The 22,921-nt window shown below is 42.4% G+C and overlaps 1 protein-coding gene across 1 annotated transcript in view; it reads right to left on the bottom strand.

The window, feature by feature from the left end:
• Positions 1 to 22,921, bottom strand: part of T265_09674 (hypothetical protein) — a gene marked incomplete at both ends in the record, with an annotated part of 117,825 nt that overhangs the window by 38,809 nt on the left and 56,095 nt on the right. Inside the window, one exon of the mRNA XM_009175825.1 lies at positions 9,960 to 10,061. Within this exon, the coding sequence (XP_009174089.1) occupies positions 9,960 to 10,061 (102 nt within the window). The remainder of the gene's footprint in view (positions 1 to 9,959; positions 10,062 to 22,921) is intronic.

Below are 22,921 nucleotides of genomic sequence, written 5' to 3'. Positions count from 1 at the left end.
ATAATGTGGCCACAAAGTGTTTTTAAGACATCTGGACTAGAGAGGGGAAGGGCAAGAGAGAGCGGGAGGCGAGTCAGTGACTGGTAATCCTACAAATGGGAGGGAAAATGGGAAAATGTTTTGAGCGTTTATGGTCGCCAGTAGACAGGAGTCAACGTCACTTCTGACTAGACAGTGACGACAGCGTAGACAGAAGAAATTAGAGGATCATCAAGCAGTCCGCCTCCTCCTCGTCATCATCATTACCATGACCACCACCACCACCACCACCAGAAACAAAAACAAAACAACACAAAAACCAGGAAAAAACCGCTAACAATTATTACTTACAAACAAAAATGACCGATGATGAATGCTAGACATGCTTTATTACTACAAAGCAAAGTGACATGCCCTCGCAGGCATAGATGATGTAGTTTATAGTACTGGAGCCATGTTGTGGTGGATGTGCGTGCGTCTGTGCGTTAGCTCGATTGCCATAACAGAGGCGCACAGGAGAAGACCCCGCGTTACGGACTCCTTACGGCAATTAGAGTATGTTTTTCTTCCAGCAAATCAGTCATGATTAATCGGGATTCGAAAAAACCGTTCTTAGCGGTTGATACCAAAAGGTAGTACCGTTTCTTTCAGCATAACGAGAAAAGAATGTTCGGTTGCCTTGGGGCCAGCCCAAGGTGGATAAAGAATGTAGCTGGAGGACTGCAAGTCCCCCATCTATTCAAGACCGAGGTCTGAGAAAGAAAAACATTGACATCTAGCGGTAAACAGACAGCAGTCAGAAGTTAGCATGCGCTACGTGAACTGTTAAGTTGTACTAGTTGAAATACAAAAGTTCTAAATTCACCTACGTGCCTCATCCAATATCCGTTTGCAAATCAAATTTTCCCATAACTGTACGGACCAGCTGGTGACTTTGTTAAACAACTTTTGAGGTCTTGATCACTCAGTTTCTTTGAGAGGCCAATAACGAAATCCCTCCGAAGCACACAGGTCCTACTTTGATTCAATACAGTCCTTCCAAACAAAGTTGTAAAACGAAGCGAACAAAGTAGTCTAACTGCTCCGGTCCGCCTTGTGGACGAACCACCTGAAGAATCAGCATACTCGGTCTATCAAAAGAGGCCAAAATACTCTCAAATTCTTATGAAATTCCCATTTTTTTTTATCATAAGACGAAAGCTTTAGTGTTTTTGTATCTATTTTGCCATCCGTCAGTCCTCATGGATGGTAGGACTTGACACTTAATTAACTACCCTTAAATTCAAAAAACCATGCCCCACTTTGCGTAGGTCATATTTAATAATAATAAAGTTGTATGGTACATTGTAGGGATTTCGTCTTTATCAGTCGACTGCATTAACCAGAATTACGCCAATGGCTGAAATCAAGCGTCCAATAACATCACACCAGTAATCTTGTCGCGAGTCAGCTGACTAACCCAAATGATTGTCCTGGTTTTCGATCGATCGAACAGCTGTACCGGACGCTTCAAACAAACGGGTTCAGACAGCTTTTATCTTGAAAACTACTAACTTCTACGACTTCAGCCAATCAACTGACAGCCTTCATCTGGCAATTTTGATGTTCCGATGTAAATTTTTGTCATGCTAAATGTTCGAATCAAAATTCAGAAAACACCTTATTATTCATGTCAAATAATAACTAATTAATGCAAAGCTATTGTTCCTAAAAAGCGTTATAAATCATACATATGCCTTTCGAAAACGGAAATAACAAAACTCTTGCGGTGTTTTGGCCTAGACTGCCAAAGGAATAAGGCGATCAACTACTGTTCGTCCGTCCTGCTAATCTGTACATAAGTTGTTGCAGAAATAAGTACGCGAAAAGCAAATTCGTACTTTCATTGGGGAAGTTCTAGTCCCTTTCTGGTCAATGATACCATGGTCGATATGGTCAAAATCGTTTGAAAAACGCATCCCGTAGGACTTTGACCATATTTATCTGATCCAAGTAATCCATACGTTCAAAACATTTCTTGGATTCTCGTTGATTCGGTTGTACAGGGATTCACTACCACTGTTTTAAAAGTCATATGATGGAATGCGCTTCTGCTGCTCCACTTGGAAAGAATTTGTCCCCCTGTTCTCTCGTTAGTGACGACTAGCCGCGTGCATTGTGATGGAAGCAGCAACCTTATGGAATGCAGGTCATCCAGAAAAAAAGGAAGTGTGCCTTGAGAACACAGTGGAGTTTAGCCCGATCTAGTGTTGAGATCTTGTATCTGGTACGGAGCCAGATAAAAACAAAGGTATTGATGTTCAGTGTTGGGCCGTCATGTTCAGTCTGATGAATTCAGAGTCTCACCGAATATCTGCTTGTTTGCCAGCCTATCTCATTCGCTGGAATACACAACGGCTTACACATTGCACCAAATTTGGCTGTACAATATGATCCACATATCTTGCAAAAGGCTGGGTGCCAGTAAGTGCACTACTTACACCGTAGTTCAACTAGTCTTGAACAATGGGTTCTTTTGGGATGACGACAGGGTAAGCCTCCTCAAATACCAAACTACTCAAGAATAGTTACCCTGCCTATTTCCGAGGCAATATATCCAGTCGATGATTTGGTCGCGAAGTGAACCATTGACTGACGTCGATGGGGTGAATAACTGGCTGGATAACCGAGTATATCTTGTTGTTAATTAATTAAACTTCTTCAACGTACAGCAAAAAACTATGTTCTTAGGCTCGTGACGCATATGACTTACACGGTAGGAAACCTAGAGGTAGCAAGATAGCGGCTAGTCCATAATTTGTCACAAAAGCCAGTATTGAGAGTTTTCAGTCGGTCCACCACGTGGCTATTTGTTACCTATATAACGCTCAGGAATTTGTTGTTCTAGGCAGTGACAACCTGCAGCTCAAGTTTTTATGTGAGCTTACTCACATTTTTTATCATCTGCGTAGTCATTGACCTGACCGCCCCATTTATAAGGCAGATGCCGGAAAAAAACGTAAGCAACGTTTATTGAAAGAGCATGGCTTTTTTTAGAATGACTCGCGGTCTGTGGGTTAAAAATTCTGAATTTTTCTATCGTAAATCTCGTCGTTCACATTCATGGGTCAGAATGATGCGTAAAAAAACTAATTTTAATGGTTTTCGAGCTGAACTGCATAGATTGGTTACTTTGCAATAGGAGACCCAACTGGTTTATGGTTTTTCTTAACTGAATGTGCTGCTCAAAGCACCTCGAAATTCGAGATATTGCGACGTATTTTCCTGCCGGAAACACCTTAGCAGCCTCTTGTGTAATGTGTTCCGCCAAAAAAGTAAACTTTGATGTCGCACCAGGTGGAGGATCAGGCGCAAAGTGTGCAACAAAATTCACTTAAAAATATCACAAACGAGAGATTTAGCCGGAATTTATTGGAGTCTTTTGTTAGTTAGACCTAAATTAGTTTGTAATTGGGCATATTTCGCAAACCACAGAAAATAGTTTGCTAGGGACAAGTTGATGTTTGTGCTATGTCTATGAGGATTCCCAGACAAACAGGAGGGTCGTATCTGTCTTTGTTCAAGACGAAGTGAATAGGTCACAAGACAAACAGCACAAGTATTTGTTTTTCTCAGCGAAACAATGGATTACTTAATCCGTCGTAAGGTGTCATTATGTCGAGAGGGGGATAACTTCACTGTCAAGGCGCAACGACCAAATGACCATTTCTGATAGGATCAAACGACAAGGTAAGATCTTTTTTTGAAAATGCATGGTCCCCAGTGTTTGACACCAATTAGAGGCCACATCGCTATGGGTGCTGATCAGTGCAAGGTAGCAGTTGAACTGGTTCCACATGTTCACTCACCTAATATGATAGGAGAACGCCACGTGTTTTCGTAAAAATTATTAAAATTTTTCAATTTAACTTGACCTAATAGAAGTTTTGATTGAAAAAATGCAGAGTGCTTCACCCGGGCGATATTGCTGTGTCCCATCCTTTAAGGCAAAGTAAATTGTGATCAAGCCGGAAAGAAGGCACCTAAGGACGGAACGACCCCATTATGGGCCCAGACGACACATGTAGATAGGATATGAACTCTTTTGGAGTTAACTGAGATTGCATGTCTTCAGACCCACCACAAATTCGGGTAAACTTCAGGTAAACTATTGTAACTCTAGACTGGACGGCCACTTGTGCCACGTATTCTAGGAATTCATTTTATCGACTTTCATGCAGGTGTCTGTATCGACTTTTCGAATGATGTTCAGTGTGATCTCTAAAGTTTCCAGTGTTGGACCAATCTGTTGGAGCTGTTAGCGTGGTTTTTGCGATTGAGCCAATCTGCAGCGTCGGTGGCATCAATTTATTAGCCTAGATAACGTGTACACTAATGGGTTCATTTTGACTTCCGTAAACTATGGAGAATATCAGCTTAAATGTACTGTATGGCTATATATTTTCCTGAATACAGATAAATACTAAGCTGAAATGGCAATTTGCAATCGCCTTTTCTACTATGCCTTTTTGCCGATGGTTGATATAGCAAGCATTATCGTCAGCGTGAGTGACAAAACTGTACGGTCTCAAGGATTGTATCCAAGCTGTTACTGAATAGCTACGTGGATCGCATCTGTTCCTCATTACTGAGCCATGTGTGGCAGCATTTGAATGGTTTTTTTTCAAGTTTGGGCCAGCCTAAGTCGGTTTACGAGCTCCAAGGAGTTCGTTGGTCTCTTAAAGCTCTAGGATGTCCTTTAGACCAGGTGGCTAATCAACTGAAACTAAAAGAACAGCCAGCGTGATTAGTTAAAAAAATTTACAGATAGAGCGGTCCGTTCGTTTTAACGAAAGGTGACAGAAGCTAGTGATTTTTATCTCATTTAGTGTCATGTAAAATGGTCCATGCTTCCACAAAGAGTTTTGGGTCTTTCTCCCTCAACTGTAAAGTGCAGCTTCCAAACTTTTTAAAAACTTTTTCCAACAAAGATAAAATTGGACAATTTAACGTTTGCAATGGCCCGAAAGCGGTACTGGTAAAATTTCATCACCCGTTCCCTGATAATAAAGCTAGTGAACACTAAAACAAGTAGTTATTTTGATTGCTTGTACAAAACATTTCTTTGCCGGTTCCTTAACTCTTAGTTGTTCGCATCTGCCTTTGAACGAAAAGTAAGTAAGTAAGTCAAATAAACTTGGAAGCTGAAATTATGTATACGCAATATCGCACCTGTTTTAAAACAGCTTCCGCCAATAAGATCAGATGTTCACCGACTTTATGCAGTAATCTTCCCAAACATGCCTTCTGTCACGTGACTTTTCCCTGCTTTAACGAGAAGAATTTATACAAAATAGAGACGTTCAATGGGGTTAGTTGTAATTGTCAGTAAGAACAACTATTTCAAGTTGGTCTTATAAGTACCCTAGTTTGATATCCGTTTCACGAAACAAGTAAAAAAAAGTTATAGGACTACACTGCTGGACGAAATTAATTGGTGTTAACGGATGGCTCAGTTAAATCTCTCGCTTATGATATCCTTCATCTGAATGTGCTACACAGGTTACTGCTGATTCAGTCGAGCATTTCATCGACACCAGATTAATTAGCCAATGATTGGTCGCGTATACCTTGCTGTTCAAGTGGGACACAAGATTGACGGAACGAAGGGTAATGTGTTCACCTGATCAGCCCTAAGAAGGGCCAAACAGTTGGTCAGCTGACCGGGGGTTTTCATCAACCGTGTGAGTAGTGCACTACGTTAAAGTATTATAAAGGATCATTTGTGAACCAAGTTGTTTTACAATCACTGTTCTCTACATATGAAATGTGGGTTATTGTTGGTACTGTAACTTCGCCGTGCATTTACCTCATCTAGCCAAACTACCAATCTGGCAGATTCCACCCATATTGACTGCGATTCTCACGGCAAGAAAATATTTCCTTGCCCTCGGTATTGAGATAAAAAGATAACAGTCAAGCAAGTCGTAAAAAATAAACAACAGCCTAGTTTTAGAGCATGAATTGATTTTTCGTAGGTCTCTTGAAAATAACTGGAAGATTCTAGAGGCAGTCTTTCGACATCAGCTCCAAGTTTGGCAGCTCATAGCATTTTAAAAAGAGGGTAAACTATGTTTTTTTTAGCGAAATGCGCCCATTTGCAAACAAGTTTGGTCTTTCGAGAGATTCGCCAGGAACCCAGCTGAACCTCTCGTTTATGATATCTTAGTTTTCTCAAATGAGCAAGCTCATGGGGGCGGTTTCACTGAGAATAAATGGGCAAATAATCAGGCAAATGAAGAAATTAATGTGCCGAGGAGGAGAAAAACAAATCAAGATAGACAAATTCACTTTTGACCCGACGGTCAAACCAAATCTTGAGCCCCACAAAAGTTCAGATACATCAACCAATGGATGATGATGATGATAACAATGAAAGCGGTAAGCAGCTCTCTAGAAACTAGGATCATTTTGGGGACATTTGGTTTGCCCACCCCAAATGTATTCTGATCGCGTATCAAGCATAAATGTCTAGAGGTTTTGGTGAAGAACCTTGGTGAAAAACACAAACTCTCAACATAAACACTGACCACCATATGGCAGCTCGAGGAAAAATGCACAAATAAGCAACCAAACAAAAAAGGTGACACATGTGCATGACGGGCGATCAACACCTGGTTTCGCCCAAAGTTATGCTCCAAAGATTGAACACAAACTGCGTGGCACGATAAAAAAAAGCGGTAAAAGAAGGGTGTGTAGTCTAATGTCGTGTTTTCGGACGGTAGCGAGATTTATCACAACCTTCCTCCTAGGTAGAGATCCTTTCTACCGGTACCCGTTACAGGGTGTATGCTACAGAAACATCCAGTTTTACAAACCACGATTGTATAATCATATGTGAGATACTAAGCGCATAGACTGACAGCACAAATGATTGGTTGTAGACACTCTTGAAGAAGCAATTTTTGTGTACACGGACGAAGACTACATGATGGAAATTCTCTCATTATCAACAGTTCGAACACTGAACAACTAAATTGATACAGCTCAAACTAATGGTCATATATTTGCCCTTGTTTTATCGTGCCCGTGAGGTTAAAAAATCATACTCCGTCACGTGCGATCAATGAAACTTTCCAACTTATTTAGTCTGGGTGCGCTATTGGTTGTCCCAGCTACGGTCTCGTTATTTTCACTGCCAGAATTTGCATCTTGTTCACTCAACTGAACTCACCCAAGCTGAGTTGGTGTAAAAATTAACCAACGGTAACTGATCAGGTGGCTGTTTACCTGCTTTCCAGGCCTGGCGATTAGCTTGCAAAAGTTTTCTCACCAACCTAGCGGATATCATCAATGTGCGATCGGGTGGGTGGTTCCGGGACTAAAAGTCGTCGAACAGATGACACTTGTCGTAGCAACCGAAAGTGAGGAATACGGACCTCAACGCAAGTCAAATCGAAAAGGATCAATGGAACACCGAGAAAAGTGTGTTACAATTAGCCACCAACAGTAACACATATCAGATTGTTTTTGACGAAGCGTTTGTAAGCTAATTGGCGATTCGAAAATAATCCACCCGATCGAATACCGATGAAAGCATCCCAATGAAAGCTAGCAACGTATCGGCGGATACTACCGATGAAATATGCGGGTAGTGTGTGGTTTTCTCGAAAACCACTTCGCGTATAATGGAAGGTGGAACTGCTGTGCAGCGTTCGTTTAAGATTGCGTGAGTGTCAACAAGTCAACAAGCAAACTCGTAAGAATGGTCAGTTCTTAAAAACAAGGTCCAACTGAGACGATCACGTTCCTGTCCATCAGTTTGTAACTGTATAGTTGGTGTTTGATAACAAATAACTCCACGGCGAAGGGCTTTCTCCATTACACCCATATACAAACATCCATATTTACCGGCCTTAGACAAACACGCATACTGGACGATCACCAGAAAGTATCCGTTGTCTGGGCACTGTGAAGTTTTGTGCTCCTTAGAATCGCCCGAAAAGTAGTGGATCGACCCGCCAAAAGGAGGGAAGCAAAAGTCATGCTTTGTTCTCCGTTATTCACCACGCATTTAACTTTTCAACAATCCAAATAGAGTGCAAACGTTAGAAAACCATTTAAGGGCCTTCGAACTATGAGAGTTTCCAACTACTTACTCTAGGTGGATATCCTCTCCCGCTTCATGACACTTTTCTGATCGTATTCAGTAAAACAACGAATGACAGTATCTCCTGGAAACGGGCCTGCCATCTTTGTTTGTCGTGGGGTTAGAACCATACGACCACCGGTTACTTGGTGTTCCCAGTCAAAACGATAAGAAAAACTCTGTGATACGGCGCGGAGTCTTGGTGTACGGGTGTTTGATCTGGTCTCCTCTAGTCCTAGCAAGGCGTCTTCAGCATAGTTGAGAGAGAATTAAGACCCCAGAAGAAAACAGCTGTAGTCTGAGGCACTTACAGAGGACGCTTGGAACAAGTTTTAATCTATGTGAGCGTAGGAAATGTAGATGCATACGTCATCAGTTCACTGAATCATAGTCTATAGTCGCAAGATAGCATCATTGCTGTAATTGCTTTATCCACGCTTCCATCAGATCAGTCTTTGTTCACATTCTTGCGGTTCTTCAACCCACACGGTGTTCCGTTGGGAGTTTTTCGGTTGGTGACAATAGGACGAGCAGAAGATACCATGAAGTGTCAATTGTCCGACCGCAGATAACCAACAGTACATGCAATGAATTCCTTCATTTTGATCGTGAATAGCCTCACCTTAACTGTACGAACGAACTGGTCGGCTAGTATTTTACGCCAGTTACTCCAAGGAAATCTCTAATCATTGGTTTTGGGCAAAATTTTACCGGAAATCTTCGCATTAATCTGTTAAATGGTGAACTAAAAAGTCGCGGGTGCTTGAGAAAGACATGCTATCGGTTTTTTTATGGCTAAAGCTATAGAAAAAATTAAATGGGGGCGTTGGATGGAGGAATAGCAAACAACTTGTCAGATGAATCTTTGTAAACCATAAAAGTTACCAACAAGTGGGACTTAAAATCTATTTGAAGATAGCGTGTTTGTTAGATTTTTATGGGCCATCGATTTTATTTTTCATGTAAATGAAACGACCAACAAACGCTTTTTGAGACTGCCTCAGACTCATCAACTGTAGTGCACAGTGTGGTCAAAAATGCACCACGCGACGCATTAAGGAGTTGATATTTAGACAATGTCGTTTCAGATGCAACTAAATCTTACACAATTTGGTAGAAGACTAAATTGTCTGAGAGCCGATCGATCGCACTCAGTAAATCTTTCAGTCTGTGACTCAGAAACTAGAATGTCACACAGAATAACCAATAGAATCTATTGGGGGAAGAACCGATGTGTGTTCAACTTTTCACTTATGCACATTGAAAAGGACGTAAATACGTGAAATCTCCGGATCTTGTGGTATTGATGAAAGTGGGGAATACTGAGCTCACAGGCCAGGACAGTTTTCGAATAAAACCCAGTTGGTGAATTCATGCGTAGCTACATGCAAAAGTAGTTATGGTCAGAGCATTAGGCGAATGGCAATGTATTACAAAGGGGATCAGTCTCCTGTACATCCCGTCAGTATTGTGAGCTTGCATGATCAGGCTTGGCAGGTGATCTGGTAGCAGTTCTTCTGTGTGGCGAGCTTGGTAACTGGTTTGTAGCAGTCTCAACGCTATGTATGACTAGCGCGTTAAACTCCAACTGATAACAAGTATATTTGTTGCATATTTCGTTTATGGAACTCTCTTCTGGTGAGTTGAAGTTAGACCGCAAAGCATGGCTCTTCATTCTTGCAAGAAAAACTGGTTCGCAACGGTCCTGAAAAATTCGAATTAACACAAATCACCCAAAAGAACATCACCATTACCACACCGAATACACTCACACCAATAGTAAACTTTTGGACAAAATGGAACCAAACACGGTGTTCACCATACATTTCGTCCAAACCGTCTGCTTACTTACCACCAAATATTTTGACCGACTTAGTGAAAGGGAGTACTGCACCGTTGTCATATCGACATCGCTTCGACATTCGAAGGTTCGGTCCAATAGACTGGGTAGTAACTTCAAAACAATGAGCAGCAAAAATTCAAGTAGCAGAAGTCCGGGACACATACAATTCATGATAAGTCACCACTAAAGTGATCCAGTGGAATTAGAGTGGCCTCAACCGAGAGGGATTAATGAAACCACATTTAGGACAAATTAAGCGCAGTAAACGTTTAGCTGTGGTCAGGTACTAGATTCTTCCATTGGCTGGTGTTCAGACCAAGGTGAAATTCCCTTAACACTCATGTGTTTGTAGAGGACTTGACAGTGACTCTACGGCTCTTTTTGATTTTGCTTACTCCAACCAAAACTGTCATCTATTTCAAAGTTTGTCCAACTTAAGGACTGACTGGGTTTTCGCTGTGCAGCCATAGTTGCAATGACTGTTCATCAGGACCTTCTGTGACCACCCTTTCTATACCGTCGAAAGTGACTTTCAGCCAGTTACATGAAAAAATCTATTCGTGAATACGCAAGTAGAAAGCGGACTTGGGTCACAGAGGGTTTGTATACTCTGATATTGCATATGGTGCAACGGATTGTTTTAAAATGGGATGTTGGAAATGAAAATACCAATCCATATGATGTGTTTCCTTTAAGAATCACTAATTTAATCTATCAAAATCGAATCAGATTAAAAACGGTCCGAAAGAAGAATACTCATAAGGTCACCGCGTCTAGTTGCACCCTTTTTGAGGCTCATCAGATTGACACGTACCCCGAATTTCCGTCAGCCTTATATTCTACTCGAACCCAACTTGTAGCATATCCGAACTATGTACCCTTTTTGAGGCTCATCAGATTGACACGTACCCCGAATTTCCGTCAGCCTTATATTCTACTCGAACCCAACTTGTAGCATATCACGAACTATGTTCATTTTCACAATAATTTGATTATAACGGGTCACTCCATTGAATCCCACGTGATATTCATTTGAGTCTCCCGTGAAAATAAGTCTATTTGTCGAAATCTGTCTAATATGGGTTCGAATAGAACATAGGACAGAGGACAAATATAACATAGAATGGACCATAGATGAAATTTGGGGGGGCCGCTCACCTAACGAGCCCCAAAAAGGGGCCAAACTTGTGGGTAGGTGTCTTCAGCAATCTTGTGGGTAGTTTTCTTGATGCAAAGCTACAGTGATACCCCGAATATCGTACCAACTGAAACATGGGGCGGCCTTTGTGCGGTGAGTTCAGTTGAAGAATATCATCCGACGAGAGCGGATTTCTTGAGCCTCAGTTTAACCAATCTGGACCTCAACACTGTTGTCAGTTGCAGTTTGAAGAATATAGATCCCGTGACAAACTTATCATAAGCCTACTTCTGACGGGCTGAAAATTGGTGCGTATCGGAGTGTTTGGCTTTTATGAGAAAAGCGAGTCATTAGGAAGCATATATGTATTTTATCGAAAAAAGTAATTCCGTTTGGAAGGTGACACACCTAAGACAGGAGCTACTGTGATCTAAAAGTCTAAGACAGTGTTATAGTCATGCCACCATCATAAAACAGCGTCCAGAATCCCATCCTGAAATTAGTTCAGTTATCCTTGATAGGAACACTGTAACCAAATTTACTAGCCATATACTATCCAACTTAAACATCACCCTCTCTGATTCCTTCAGGTTTTTCATATTGTGCACATGTCCGCGTACGCACTCAGTCACTCATTCACACACATACACACGCAAAAGCTTCTGATCTGATAAGCACAAGGCCGCGGGCATCTATCAGCTGTTCAGAATGCTGCCCCGTGACCACCGACTACATGATTGAAGACGGGTAATCGGTTGACATGCCGCTGTTTCAGGAACTTCACCAAAGTTAAACTACGCGAAGATTATCCATAAACGCACTGTTTGTCATTCGGCAGATGTCACGGAGAGATAAAAGACCATCGTCAAGTTCCTTAATTTAGAAATAGAAGCGGCATCAGGTGTGAAGCAGAGGAGATGAAGAGAAGTTTGGGTACAGATGTAAAACACTGCTCAAAAACTTTGCTGAAAACTTCTCGAAGAAAAGTCATCCAAGAATTTTCAGCAACCCTGTGAGTAGTGTATTACATTTTACAATGTGTCATCCTGAAATTAGTTCAGTTATCCTTGATAGGAACACTGTAACCAAATTTACTAGCCATATACTATCCAACTTAAACATCACCCTCTCTGATTCCTTCAGGTTTTTCATATTGTGCACATGTCCGCGTACGCACTCAGTCACTCATTCACACACATACACACGCAAAAGCTTCTGATCTGATAAGCACAAGGCCGCGGGCATCTATCAGCTGTTCAGAATGCTGCCCCGTGACCACCGACTACATGATTGAAGACGGGTAATCGGTTGACATGCCGCTGTTTCAGGAACTTCACCAAAGTTAAACTACGCGAAGATTATCCATAAACGCACTGTTTGTCATTCGGCAGATGTCACGGAGAGATAAAAGACCATCGTCAAGTTCCTTAATTTAGAAATAGAAGCGGCATCAGGTGTGAAGCAGAGGAGATGAAGAGAAGTTTGGGTACAGATGTAAAACACTGCTCAAAAACTTTGCTGAAAACTTCTCGAAGAAAAGTCATCCAAGAATTTTCAGCAACCCTGTGAGTAGTGTATTACATTTGTACAATGTGTGGTGTTTTCTTGAACGTCGTACAAACTGAAACAAGGGGCGGTCTGATGCAATACATTCAGTTGAAGAGCTGCATAATACACGAGGGGTTCAGCCGGGTTCCAGGTGAATGCCCCGCGAAACCTAAATTAATATGCAGATGAGTGTATTAGTAGAAGTCTAGGTAGGTATTTTTGGTGCATTGCCTGTCTAATGAAGCAACCAAAAAGTCCTAGACACGGATGTCCGTTTCACTGCTCTGTGATTCATACTGGTGCTCACAAGTTCTCTTGAGCGATCACTCGAGTAAACTTCGCGGGTTCATGCACTCTAGGAAAATGCGTGGAAATGTGACCATCTGAGCTTCCCCCTTCTCAAAAAAATGACTAGGCCAGTTCTTTTTGAAATCACCAGTTTGAAGGCACCAATCAGCTGACTACAGTAGAGGTCTTCTATAGTGACCAACCAAGGGACCCTCAGTCGAGCCTATCCAATTTCCCCCGTAATTCATCTGTCTGATATAGTGACCAAGCTGAGTGACCCCTACTTCATCTAAAGCTAGTAACCAAGATCAGGCATCGTACCATGTTTTGTGCTGTGTTCTGTCTGCTGACGTTCGCCACCAATTTGCCAGGCTTAGTAAACAGAACACCAGCAATTCGTGAACTTATTCCTTACTTCCAGACAGGGATACGTGAAAGGTTTACAACTTTTTGCACGATAAGTTTTTGTCAGTGAGGGATAGCGCTGGTGGATATGCGACTTCTCGTTCCAACAAACCTACTTTCATACAAATAGCAACCAGATGAGTCTGACAGTGAGGGAGAGAAAAAACTAAAAATCAGACAAACTTCTGTCGCGTGTTTGTATTTGGACAAACGAAACCGCCTCGGGACCAACTCAAGTACACCCGTCAAATTCATTTGGGCGAACGGTCAACCCCCCACCCCCTTCCATAATCCCTTATCACCACGCGGTGACCGGTTTGGTGACGGTGAAAAGATAAGCCCATCTACGATGGGCATGCGCACACAGTCGGTAAGGTGGAAACTGGAGCACTAACAGGATGCATGAGGGACATGCTGGATCACTTTCCTTCATGCAAAACTGCAGTAGGTAAGATAAACAGCTGAAGCTTAAAAACCAAGTAGCAGCATGATCCGCTTATCACCGCGCATCAAGAGATCATGCCACGGCACACACAGAGAGAGGGAGAGAGAAGACAGTTGCAAGCAAAGTGGTGATGGATTGGTTGAAACTGACGGAAGTAAAGCACAATAATTTGCTCTCGATCGCGCACACAACAATCAGACGCCAAGATTGTTTAATATTGTTGGGCTAGGTTTCTTCGGTGCAGTTTTGTTTCGTAATGTTAAAGATTATGAAATCAATAAATCTTCGGACCCCTAGTTGTTCATGGCTTATGGCTGGGTAGTTTTTGGACAGCAACTATCGCCCATTTGAGCCCCAGCTAATGATCTTGGACCGCTCACATCCTTTCAATTTCGACTTGCTCTGCAAGTGGCTTCACGGAATCATAGATGCGCAATCACAGGAACTGCGGTGAATATTTCCAAACGTCTTATTGTCAAGTATGCCTCAGTCGCTGAAGGGATCCTTTGCTTAGGACAGGAACCACTTCTACAGCAATATGTTCCTAACATGCTGAATTCGAAAACCCAAACTTTCGCCCAGGGAGGACTGCCGGTAAACGAGTCCTTGGGTCCTTGGCAAAAGAACGCATTTTACGTCCAACTCATTCTGCACGCAGTGGTGACATCTTATAAGTAGTATTTCTCGGATCAGACAAGTCACTGGCGGGGTAAAGAGACGAACTATATCTTGTCTAAGCATCTCGATAAGGCGTGGGAAAAAGCATAACCTAACCAAGACGCTTGGCTAACTAAGTCCATGTGCTACGGAAAAAAAACAGATCGGCTGCAAACATCTGGATGTCTTGCATCCACATTTGACAGTAGTTTCTACAACAATAAGATAGAGGGAAAAGTTGAAAAGCATACTGTCTCCCGTTCCTCTGCTTCATACGGACTACTCTACGAACGGATAAATCTACGTGTCAAGCAGAAACGTTACCATTGCCTGAATTTGATATGAAATTGGAATTGTGTAGTGTGTGTGCAGCTCATGCTTACACTAAACTTTTTTTAGGTATAGCGAGCCGTCCAATCGGCTGAAGCAAACGGGTTTTCTGGAGGTGTGATAAACTCTGGCTCAGAAATAGTCCGACTGTTTACCGTTACTGGTAATCAATTGTCAACAATCGACAGGGACCTGAGATTTATGAAGCCTTAATTAGTTTTGAAGAGCTCAGCTCAAGGTCCCCATTCCTGATTTAGTTGGGAGTAACCATTTTGCCAATGGCACCTCGTTTCTCAAGTGTATCCCGAAGAATGGTGAGTGTCAGGATGACCGAAGGGACTACTTGTCAGTAGCCAGCTTGCCTGATGAGGTCATTATCTGGTCAAAACAGCTCATAACCTGTAAGGCACTGCTCATAAGGTTGCTGAAAATTCGTCGACAGCCCACGACCGGTTTCGCCATTTTTGTGGCTCACCAGGTAGGCGCAGTCCCCGAGTTTTCGTCAAACTTATGTTCTACGTGAAACCAAATTGCACGAAATAAGCGGAATACACTTATTTGCAAACTAATTTAGTTTTGCGAGAGACTCACCTGGAAGCCAGCTGAATCTCTCGTTTGTGATGTTTCGCGCAAAGTGGCAATTTGTAGCAACGTAGTGGTGAAGCTTATGGTCCTCAGGCCACAGATATTTGACAGTTAACTCAACCTTCATTTAACCCATCTCTATGCACAGCCCTTTAACATTTTTATCAGACAAAATGTCACGCGTTATTTGACCTTTCATAACCCGGCGATTTCTAGTAAGACCTCCTCAATGCTTATATCAAAAGTAAAGCTATCCTTTTTCGTAGCCTCTTCTCATCCCAACGAGTACCATACTCTGAACGTACTGAGTTACTGTCCCCTTCCCTTATCGCAACGGACGCGGCTAACGCACTTCAACGACTTTGCTGCGCCGAGTAGTCAAGCTGTTTCTTCGCTAGCACTACTAAACCGACGCGGGTGTTGTGTTGAGATGAACTTAATTGACACGAAAGTTCTGATCGCGACACACCTGATGCGAATATTTCCAGCTTTTTGCTGCAGCGCATATCGACAGGTCTTTCCTACGTTGACAATGTGCCAACTGTCAGCTTCATCAAACCTGCGTACGACCCACATAAAGTTTCACTACCTACTAGAAGGAGCTTGTCTGTGGGGAATGTGGAAAAGTTACTGTTGACAGTAGTAATGTAAAAAAAACTAAGTAGTGGCAAGCGGCATTTGAATTTCACGGAACCCACAATTTTAATGATAATGGGGAGAACGATGGTGGCGATGACGATTATGCCGTTTTCGCTGAATATATGAATGCCTCCGGCCAAAGAGGTACTACAGTATTTGGTGTTGTGTTTCAAATGAACTGCAACGGAAATAGCCGATCGATACCTGGACAGTGGACATTAATTCCTGATGAGCATTTGTGAAGTATAACCCGAACGACCGGTTCTAATAACAACTGCCCAAACAACCGCATTAGAAGGAACTTTCAAACAATATAATCGAACTAACTTGTCTATCTGTTATAACAAAGTTTTCAAGGACTGTACCGGACTATTTGTAGCTCCGGCCCATTCCTTCATGCTTGACCAGGTGACCTTTGATCTGTTCGCCAAGTTTAGCACTTATCCTGCAAAAGGTTCCTTATAAACCGAGGGGACACCACGCAGTTATGATGTCACCCAGGTTGGTGATGAAACGTTTGCAGGCTAAGTGCCATGCTCTGCGAGCCTGATCAACTATCAAAGCCTTAAGGGTTTCACTGTTAACTAAAACTAAGCTAGATGTATGAATCAGTTCAATTTGTACGTTGTCCACAAAACCCTTGAAATTTTAGTTTCCGATTTAATAGTGGGTGATCGGTCCGTAGTTCAGTGTTTGCTTTTTGTCTCGGTTAGTCAGAGCTGTCATTTGCGTGGTAGTATCCACATGTCATGCCTTCAAAGTTGCTGTGCTTGTCAGCCACTGGTGTTTGAATTTTAGTTTCTATAGATCATAAAAAGACAATGTTAATCACTCGTAGAAAGGACAACAAGGCTTGGCACTTTGCCTTGGCTCTTCAGCACAGATTGACATTTCTTTCGAGTAAGCCTTCGGAAATCCAAACCACGGCTAATAAAAATCAGTTTTGAAGAACAGTTACACCGTCCGGTTTATGTCAGTTATCAGAAAAGGTTGTAAATGCGACAGATTTTCTGTCAGACAAGGTTGAAGGTTATGATGCCTCTTCAAACGATTTTCTATGCTGATTTTCTGATTTTTTTTCTCAAAAAGTAGTGTTGCGCACGATCGATTACCAGTAAGGGATGCCGGGGTCGTACCTAGGTGAAAAAGTTGGACAAACGATACTAACTGGCGACTGGGATGCGGACGTGTCATGCTGTTTTCAGCCTCCTTGAAACTTTGTAAGGCGATTGATCAAAATGGCCTGTCGCCACAGCGCAAGAAATGTAGTTTAACTTTTGTCCTGGTCAAGCAATGCGCTGACCTCTTGCTAATTTTTCGGTACATGGAACACTGTGTGGAATCAAAACAAAAAGTACTAACGTTTCAAAGCTGAAAACTTAGGACTTCTCTTTGAAATGAGTATGAAAACCTAGTGGATCCTTTCTAGCCTGTATAGATGTGCCAGTTTGCATCGTTCGACGTCTGGCAGTATTAAAAAAAACTAGCTTTTGCAACTGATTTCCGAAGCCAATATGTTGTACTTTAGAAAAATCGAGCTGTTTACACGGAACCTTGTGCTTTTTTTGTAGACCGACACAAATTTTGGGATTTAGACCCTCAAGTCATCAGCTTTACACCAGGAACCCTAGCAAATATGGACAGCCCTCTACGAGGTTTGTATTTCTCTGGTTTATATCCCTGTAGTGGATGTTCCAGTCGACTGAAAATTGGAAGCTACTACGGTTGGAAAGTTAAACTGTGTGTCTCTGCTTCCTCAACATGGGCTCCGTACGCGTCCGATATTCGGGTTGACCAATAATCATCTGCCTAATTCACTGGTTAAGACGTTTTTAGGCGCTTCGAGTTACTACCGGCGTGATCTTGACAAACGGGGGCACTTGAAAATGAAATAGTTAATTGTTTCTCAAGTTTAAACAATTATTTCACTTCGGAGATTAAATTCAGTTTTTTTTTGTAAAAAAAGATCCAACCTAATCTAGCTAAATCCTTCGCTTACTTTGTTTTTCTTCGACTTAGTAAGTTGAACAATGCTGTCTGATATTTTGGTGGGTATGACATTTGAGAAGCGAACGTGCTACCCAAAAGGTTGGTAAAAAAAGCTGGTGCCACCAGCTTCCTGTAACTTATCATGTAGACATAGCTCCGAGTTTCTGTCAAACGTATGTTCTAATTGAACCTACTTCATATGGAACTCGCGAAACGCACGTCTACAAACTGTGCCAAATCTTGAGTTTAGGATCATCCAATCAGCATGGCCCAGCGAGTTTGTAACACTCCACTTGTCAGGATTCTGAATTACAAACTTCAAAATACCAACCAACTAGCTCATGGTACTTTGCTGATGAGCAAAAGTTCTTAATTTTAGGAATGAACATGCGTGCTCTGTGGAGGTGTGGTTGATTTTTACTAACCCCCCTCTAGAAGAAACAATCGATTTTGTATGTATACCGGGATAACTTATGTTTTTCCGGTCCAGCACAGGCTCCCAACGGCTATTGTACGCTATTGTTCGCTATTGTTCGTTTCAAGTTTATGAGCTCCCCATATTAGTAGGTCAGTGGGTAATTCACTTGGCTCAGTCATGGCTATTAGCTTACGATTAAATTGGTCACCGTAAGCACTGCTCTCGCTCCACCTTTAAAAGCACAGAGGTGAAAACACTGTTCACAAGAGTACTTTGAATCTCTGTAGTAGACTGCCCTGCTGATAACTTGGAAACGACCCGCAGAAATTTTGGAACAAAACGGTTACCCTACGCGTTTCATTGGGATAGGCTAATGTGGGGTCAAATCTAACAAATGTGACACAGCAACTAAGAATGTCGTCTATATAGAGCTCTCAATGGATAAGACATAATGACACTGGTAGGACAACGTCCAGGGGCAACGCTAGACGGCTACACATTGTGGCAGGATTACACGTCCCCAGTCGAACTCAGGGGTTAAAAATATCCTAAGCCAAAGAGGACTAATCTGCTGAAAACAAATCACGCGCGTATCTTACCGCAGAGCAAGTTACATAGATGCCTCACCGACATAATTAAGGTCTTCAATTGCCCAGTTTTGTTCGACAGGATATCAAATGGCTCACATTTGTATCGGCCTCTCACACTCCGCAAACATAGTGATGAGATCCTCACAAAATCGTATTTGTGCCAAAAAAAGAAGGCCTTAGCAGACTGAGCACGCAGGCCAGTCAAGCTAACAAAAAGTGACCAACTGGTCTTGCCAATGTCCAACCATTCGTTACTTTTACTGCTAAGCGTTTGTGTTTGGATCAACCAACTAGCAGCAGAACAACAGAAGCCAACCACAGAGTCATACTGGACTGCTGACTGCATCCCGGGTTGCGTAAACAACTGAAAAAATATCAGCAAAAGTTTAGCTGCCGTGGAACAACATAAAACGTAGTAACGTATAAAACGTACTGCACAACCATCAACCCTTCACCACGCACCACTGCGTCCCCTATCAACGCACCGATGAAGCCACCTCGATTGGTGATGAAATATTTGCAATCAAATTGCTCAACTTAGCGAACAAATCAACGACCGTAAAACGTACTGTTGAAGAGGCTTGAGCCACTGAACAGGAATGTGTTATGGTCAGTTAAAACTGTCAAACTAGAACAACCATTTCGAACTGTGCAGTCAGAAGGGGGTAGTGGTCGTAGACCCACGGAGTTCGTCACGGTATCATAAAACAGTTTACCTACTAGTTGAACCATGCTTCACCGAAGGAAGTCCGTTACTGTCCTGCTTTCTCTAACCAGTCTTTGCAATGGAGTGTCATCGTAGGCCCAACAGTTATATTGATGTTCACATTGAACATTGAATCACTGCTTCCTTTTCAGTCTTCATCGATCACCAAAAATACGGATTCCTTGAGTGCCTAGCACGTTCGCAGTAATTTCTGTAGTTTTCGAGAGAGAGTTGCTGCGTGCATAGGCCGGAATTCAGTAGATGACAAATTAAGACTGAAAGACGTTGTCAGACTTTCATTACCGGAATGTGAATAGTCGGTATAACTAACCCGGTTATTTTCCGTGTACGTCAATGACGTAGGAGTTGTACAAAACTTATGTGATAAAGACATGAACCCACCCCCAAAATGACAAGGTGAGCCATCATATAGTCTACTCACTGAGGCGACAAGAGGCGGTTCGTGTGGGACTCAAGGGATATTGTTCAAGAAAACGATATCTACAAGTTGATGATAGAGTTTTTTTTACCTAAAACACAGTTAGTCAGTGTACGGTTAGATGTAAGATTCGAACAGCCCATGACGCAGATGGTATGGCTGTTGTAACAAGCGGAGTAAGCGACAAACGCCGGGGTGTACAATCAGCCTTCTTTGATTTTATTCGCCTGGCCTACTGATCGCTATGTTAGTTGTACATAAGATGACTGGTTGGTGATCTTGATTCGTCCACTAGAATATTTGCACTTGGATAATTCTTTAAACAACTGAAGTTTTGCGCGGGAATGTTGAAAGGTCTGTAATAAAGACGTGACTGCATCGTGGAAAGCCAGGTTGGTTGAATAGTTTAACTTTTATAGGGTGGGTAAGGGCTGACAGTTAGCAGTTGTCCGGTCAGTTGGCCATTTATCACAGAAGCGCGGCTGGTGGATCTGATTTAGAGGTTCTCGTGACCCACTCCCTCATGGCGCTGATGAAGACTGGTGGCAAAGCTTATTCAAACCTACCACCTGGTCGAATCCAAAACCCGGGGGTAGGCGAAGATCAGTTTTCCGTGGAAATAGTTGGTAGATGAACAGATCGACATACATCCTCAATATAAAGTTTTCTCCCTAAGTCTGCACGGCTGGTTCTGAAGAAGAATTAGTATGACAGTTGAAACCATTCAGAAACCTTAAAATTTGTTGAGTTTCGCTTTCTTGATGCACATGAACTTGTTCCAAATACAGCCGCAGATATGATATGAAATTCTGATGAAGTAAGCTACGCTTTCCTAAAGCAGACTCTGGAAAATTTTACTGGAAAAATAACTGTTAAGGAGTGAGTTTTGATGTGAGATTTCCCATTTATCTTTGAGAATTCCTACAATGTATGAAATCAACAGTACTGATTTGAACTGAACAAAATATTCCCACGTGAGTAGATATCCAACGACGGAATTTGAAGTTATCTACAAACTGGTATGATTCTTTGTAGCAGCCGTCAGGAGTGATCATATTCCTCTTTCTAACACGCAGTCGAAACACATTACTCATGGGTTTGCTAAAACATCTCTGTTAGGTAGGCATCCTGCCATATATCGAATATCGTATCCACTAAAACGTAATGGGCCCTTGGTGCTGAAGATTCAGCTGGAGTTCAGCTGAGCCTCCGGTCCAAACTAAACGGATGTTCAGATGAGAGCGTTTCGCTAAATGTTTGTCAGCTGAGTTCCAGTAGAACATGAGGTTGACGGAAGCTTGGTGACTTCGGCTACCTGACGAGGCCCAAAGAAGACGAAACCAGTTGTGGGTTGTCGGCGAGTTTTCATAAATCTTCCTTTATGAAAGTATACTGCAATATTTCGGATGCCATACCAACTGAAACAAAAGGTGGTCTTTGTGCAGCACATTCAGTTGATGAATTTCCTAAATAAGTGATTCACTCGCGTCAGAGGAGCTACAAGAATGGTGTACTTGGTGGTGCACTGTCGAACAGCTTTCAGCAATAGCTTGTTTTGTCAGGAAAATTATAGCCCGCCGGTGAGTCTCTCATAAATTTTGGAACTACTGGACGATAAGCGTTTTCCATGCAGCGGCATGGTGCAAAGTGAAGACTGCTGCGAATGTCATTGAGTTTGTAAACTGAAATCAAGAGAATCCCCCAAAGAAACTAATGACCAGGATGGAATTGCCACCAGTACGTGTAATCAAAACTGGAAATTTGGTGTCACAGATGTCACGACTACTTGGAATGCCACGTGTGTCGGAGATCGAACGTGTTGACCCTGCAGCTGTAGCATTGCCTCAAGCCCTAACCAACGTGTTGGCCGGTTCTCTAGATTGATGAATTAGGTCAAACCAGACAAACGGACAAAAANCTGCAGCTGTAGCATTGCCTCAAGCCCTAACCAACGTGTTGGCCGGTTCTCTAGATTGATGACTTAGGTCAAACCAGACAAGCTGACAAAAAGATATTTTCATAAATGACGGTTTCATATGCGGTCTGCCCAGTGACTACCTTTTTGGTGTAGAAAAACGTCTACTCCAAGATGTCGATCCCATCAAGCTATACTGTACTCCAGGCTGTATATACACAAATCCCATTCAAAAAGGTCAATTACCGCGGTAAGCGTCCACTCTTATTGCACTGCCTATTTATTGACTTTTGAATACCAACTGACGGATCCTTTAAAGGGATCGGCCTTTCTAGAACTGTGGCAGGGGGAGCTAAGCCCTACTGTGCTCCGAGTGACCTATCAAATCAAGCTTGCTGGCTAATTAATCCACCAATCTTGCATTTAGCCTCAAACGTTCTTACAGTAAATTTCAGTTTATCTCAGCCACACAAGTGGTATTGGCAATGTTATGGAGTAGAGGTAGCTCGGGTGCGCTGTTTGGTTGTTGGTCTGTTCATCGAGCTTGGCAGTTGGATTGCAAACGGTTCATCACTAATCGAGGTGACATCGTCGTCAATCCCGCACTAACGATGCCATCTCGTTTGGTGATTAACTGTTTGCAATCCAACTGCCAAGTTCGGCGAACAGACGAACAGCGAACCACACAAGTAGTATCTTGATTTAGCTCTGCTGTAGGCGCAACGAACCCTGAGTCTTGACTGGACACCGCAAGTCACGGACTTCACCCGTTGAGAGCTTTCAAGAAAGCCGAACTAACAGGTGCTATGAACGGGTCTAGTGAGCGTCTCATTTGAGTAAGGAAACAAAACCTAAGTATGCATCATCAGGTTCATAGCT

Source organism: Opisthorchis viverrini, assembly GCF_000715545.1.
Source record: "Opisthorchis viverrini unplaced genomic scaffold opera_v5_296, whole genome shotgun sequence".
NCBI classification, from domain to species: Eukaryota; Metazoa; Platyhelminthes; class Trematoda; order Opisthorchiida; family Opisthorchiidae; genus Opisthorchis; species Opisthorchis viverrini.
This window is presented reverse-complemented; position numbering and strand designations above follow the sequence as displayed.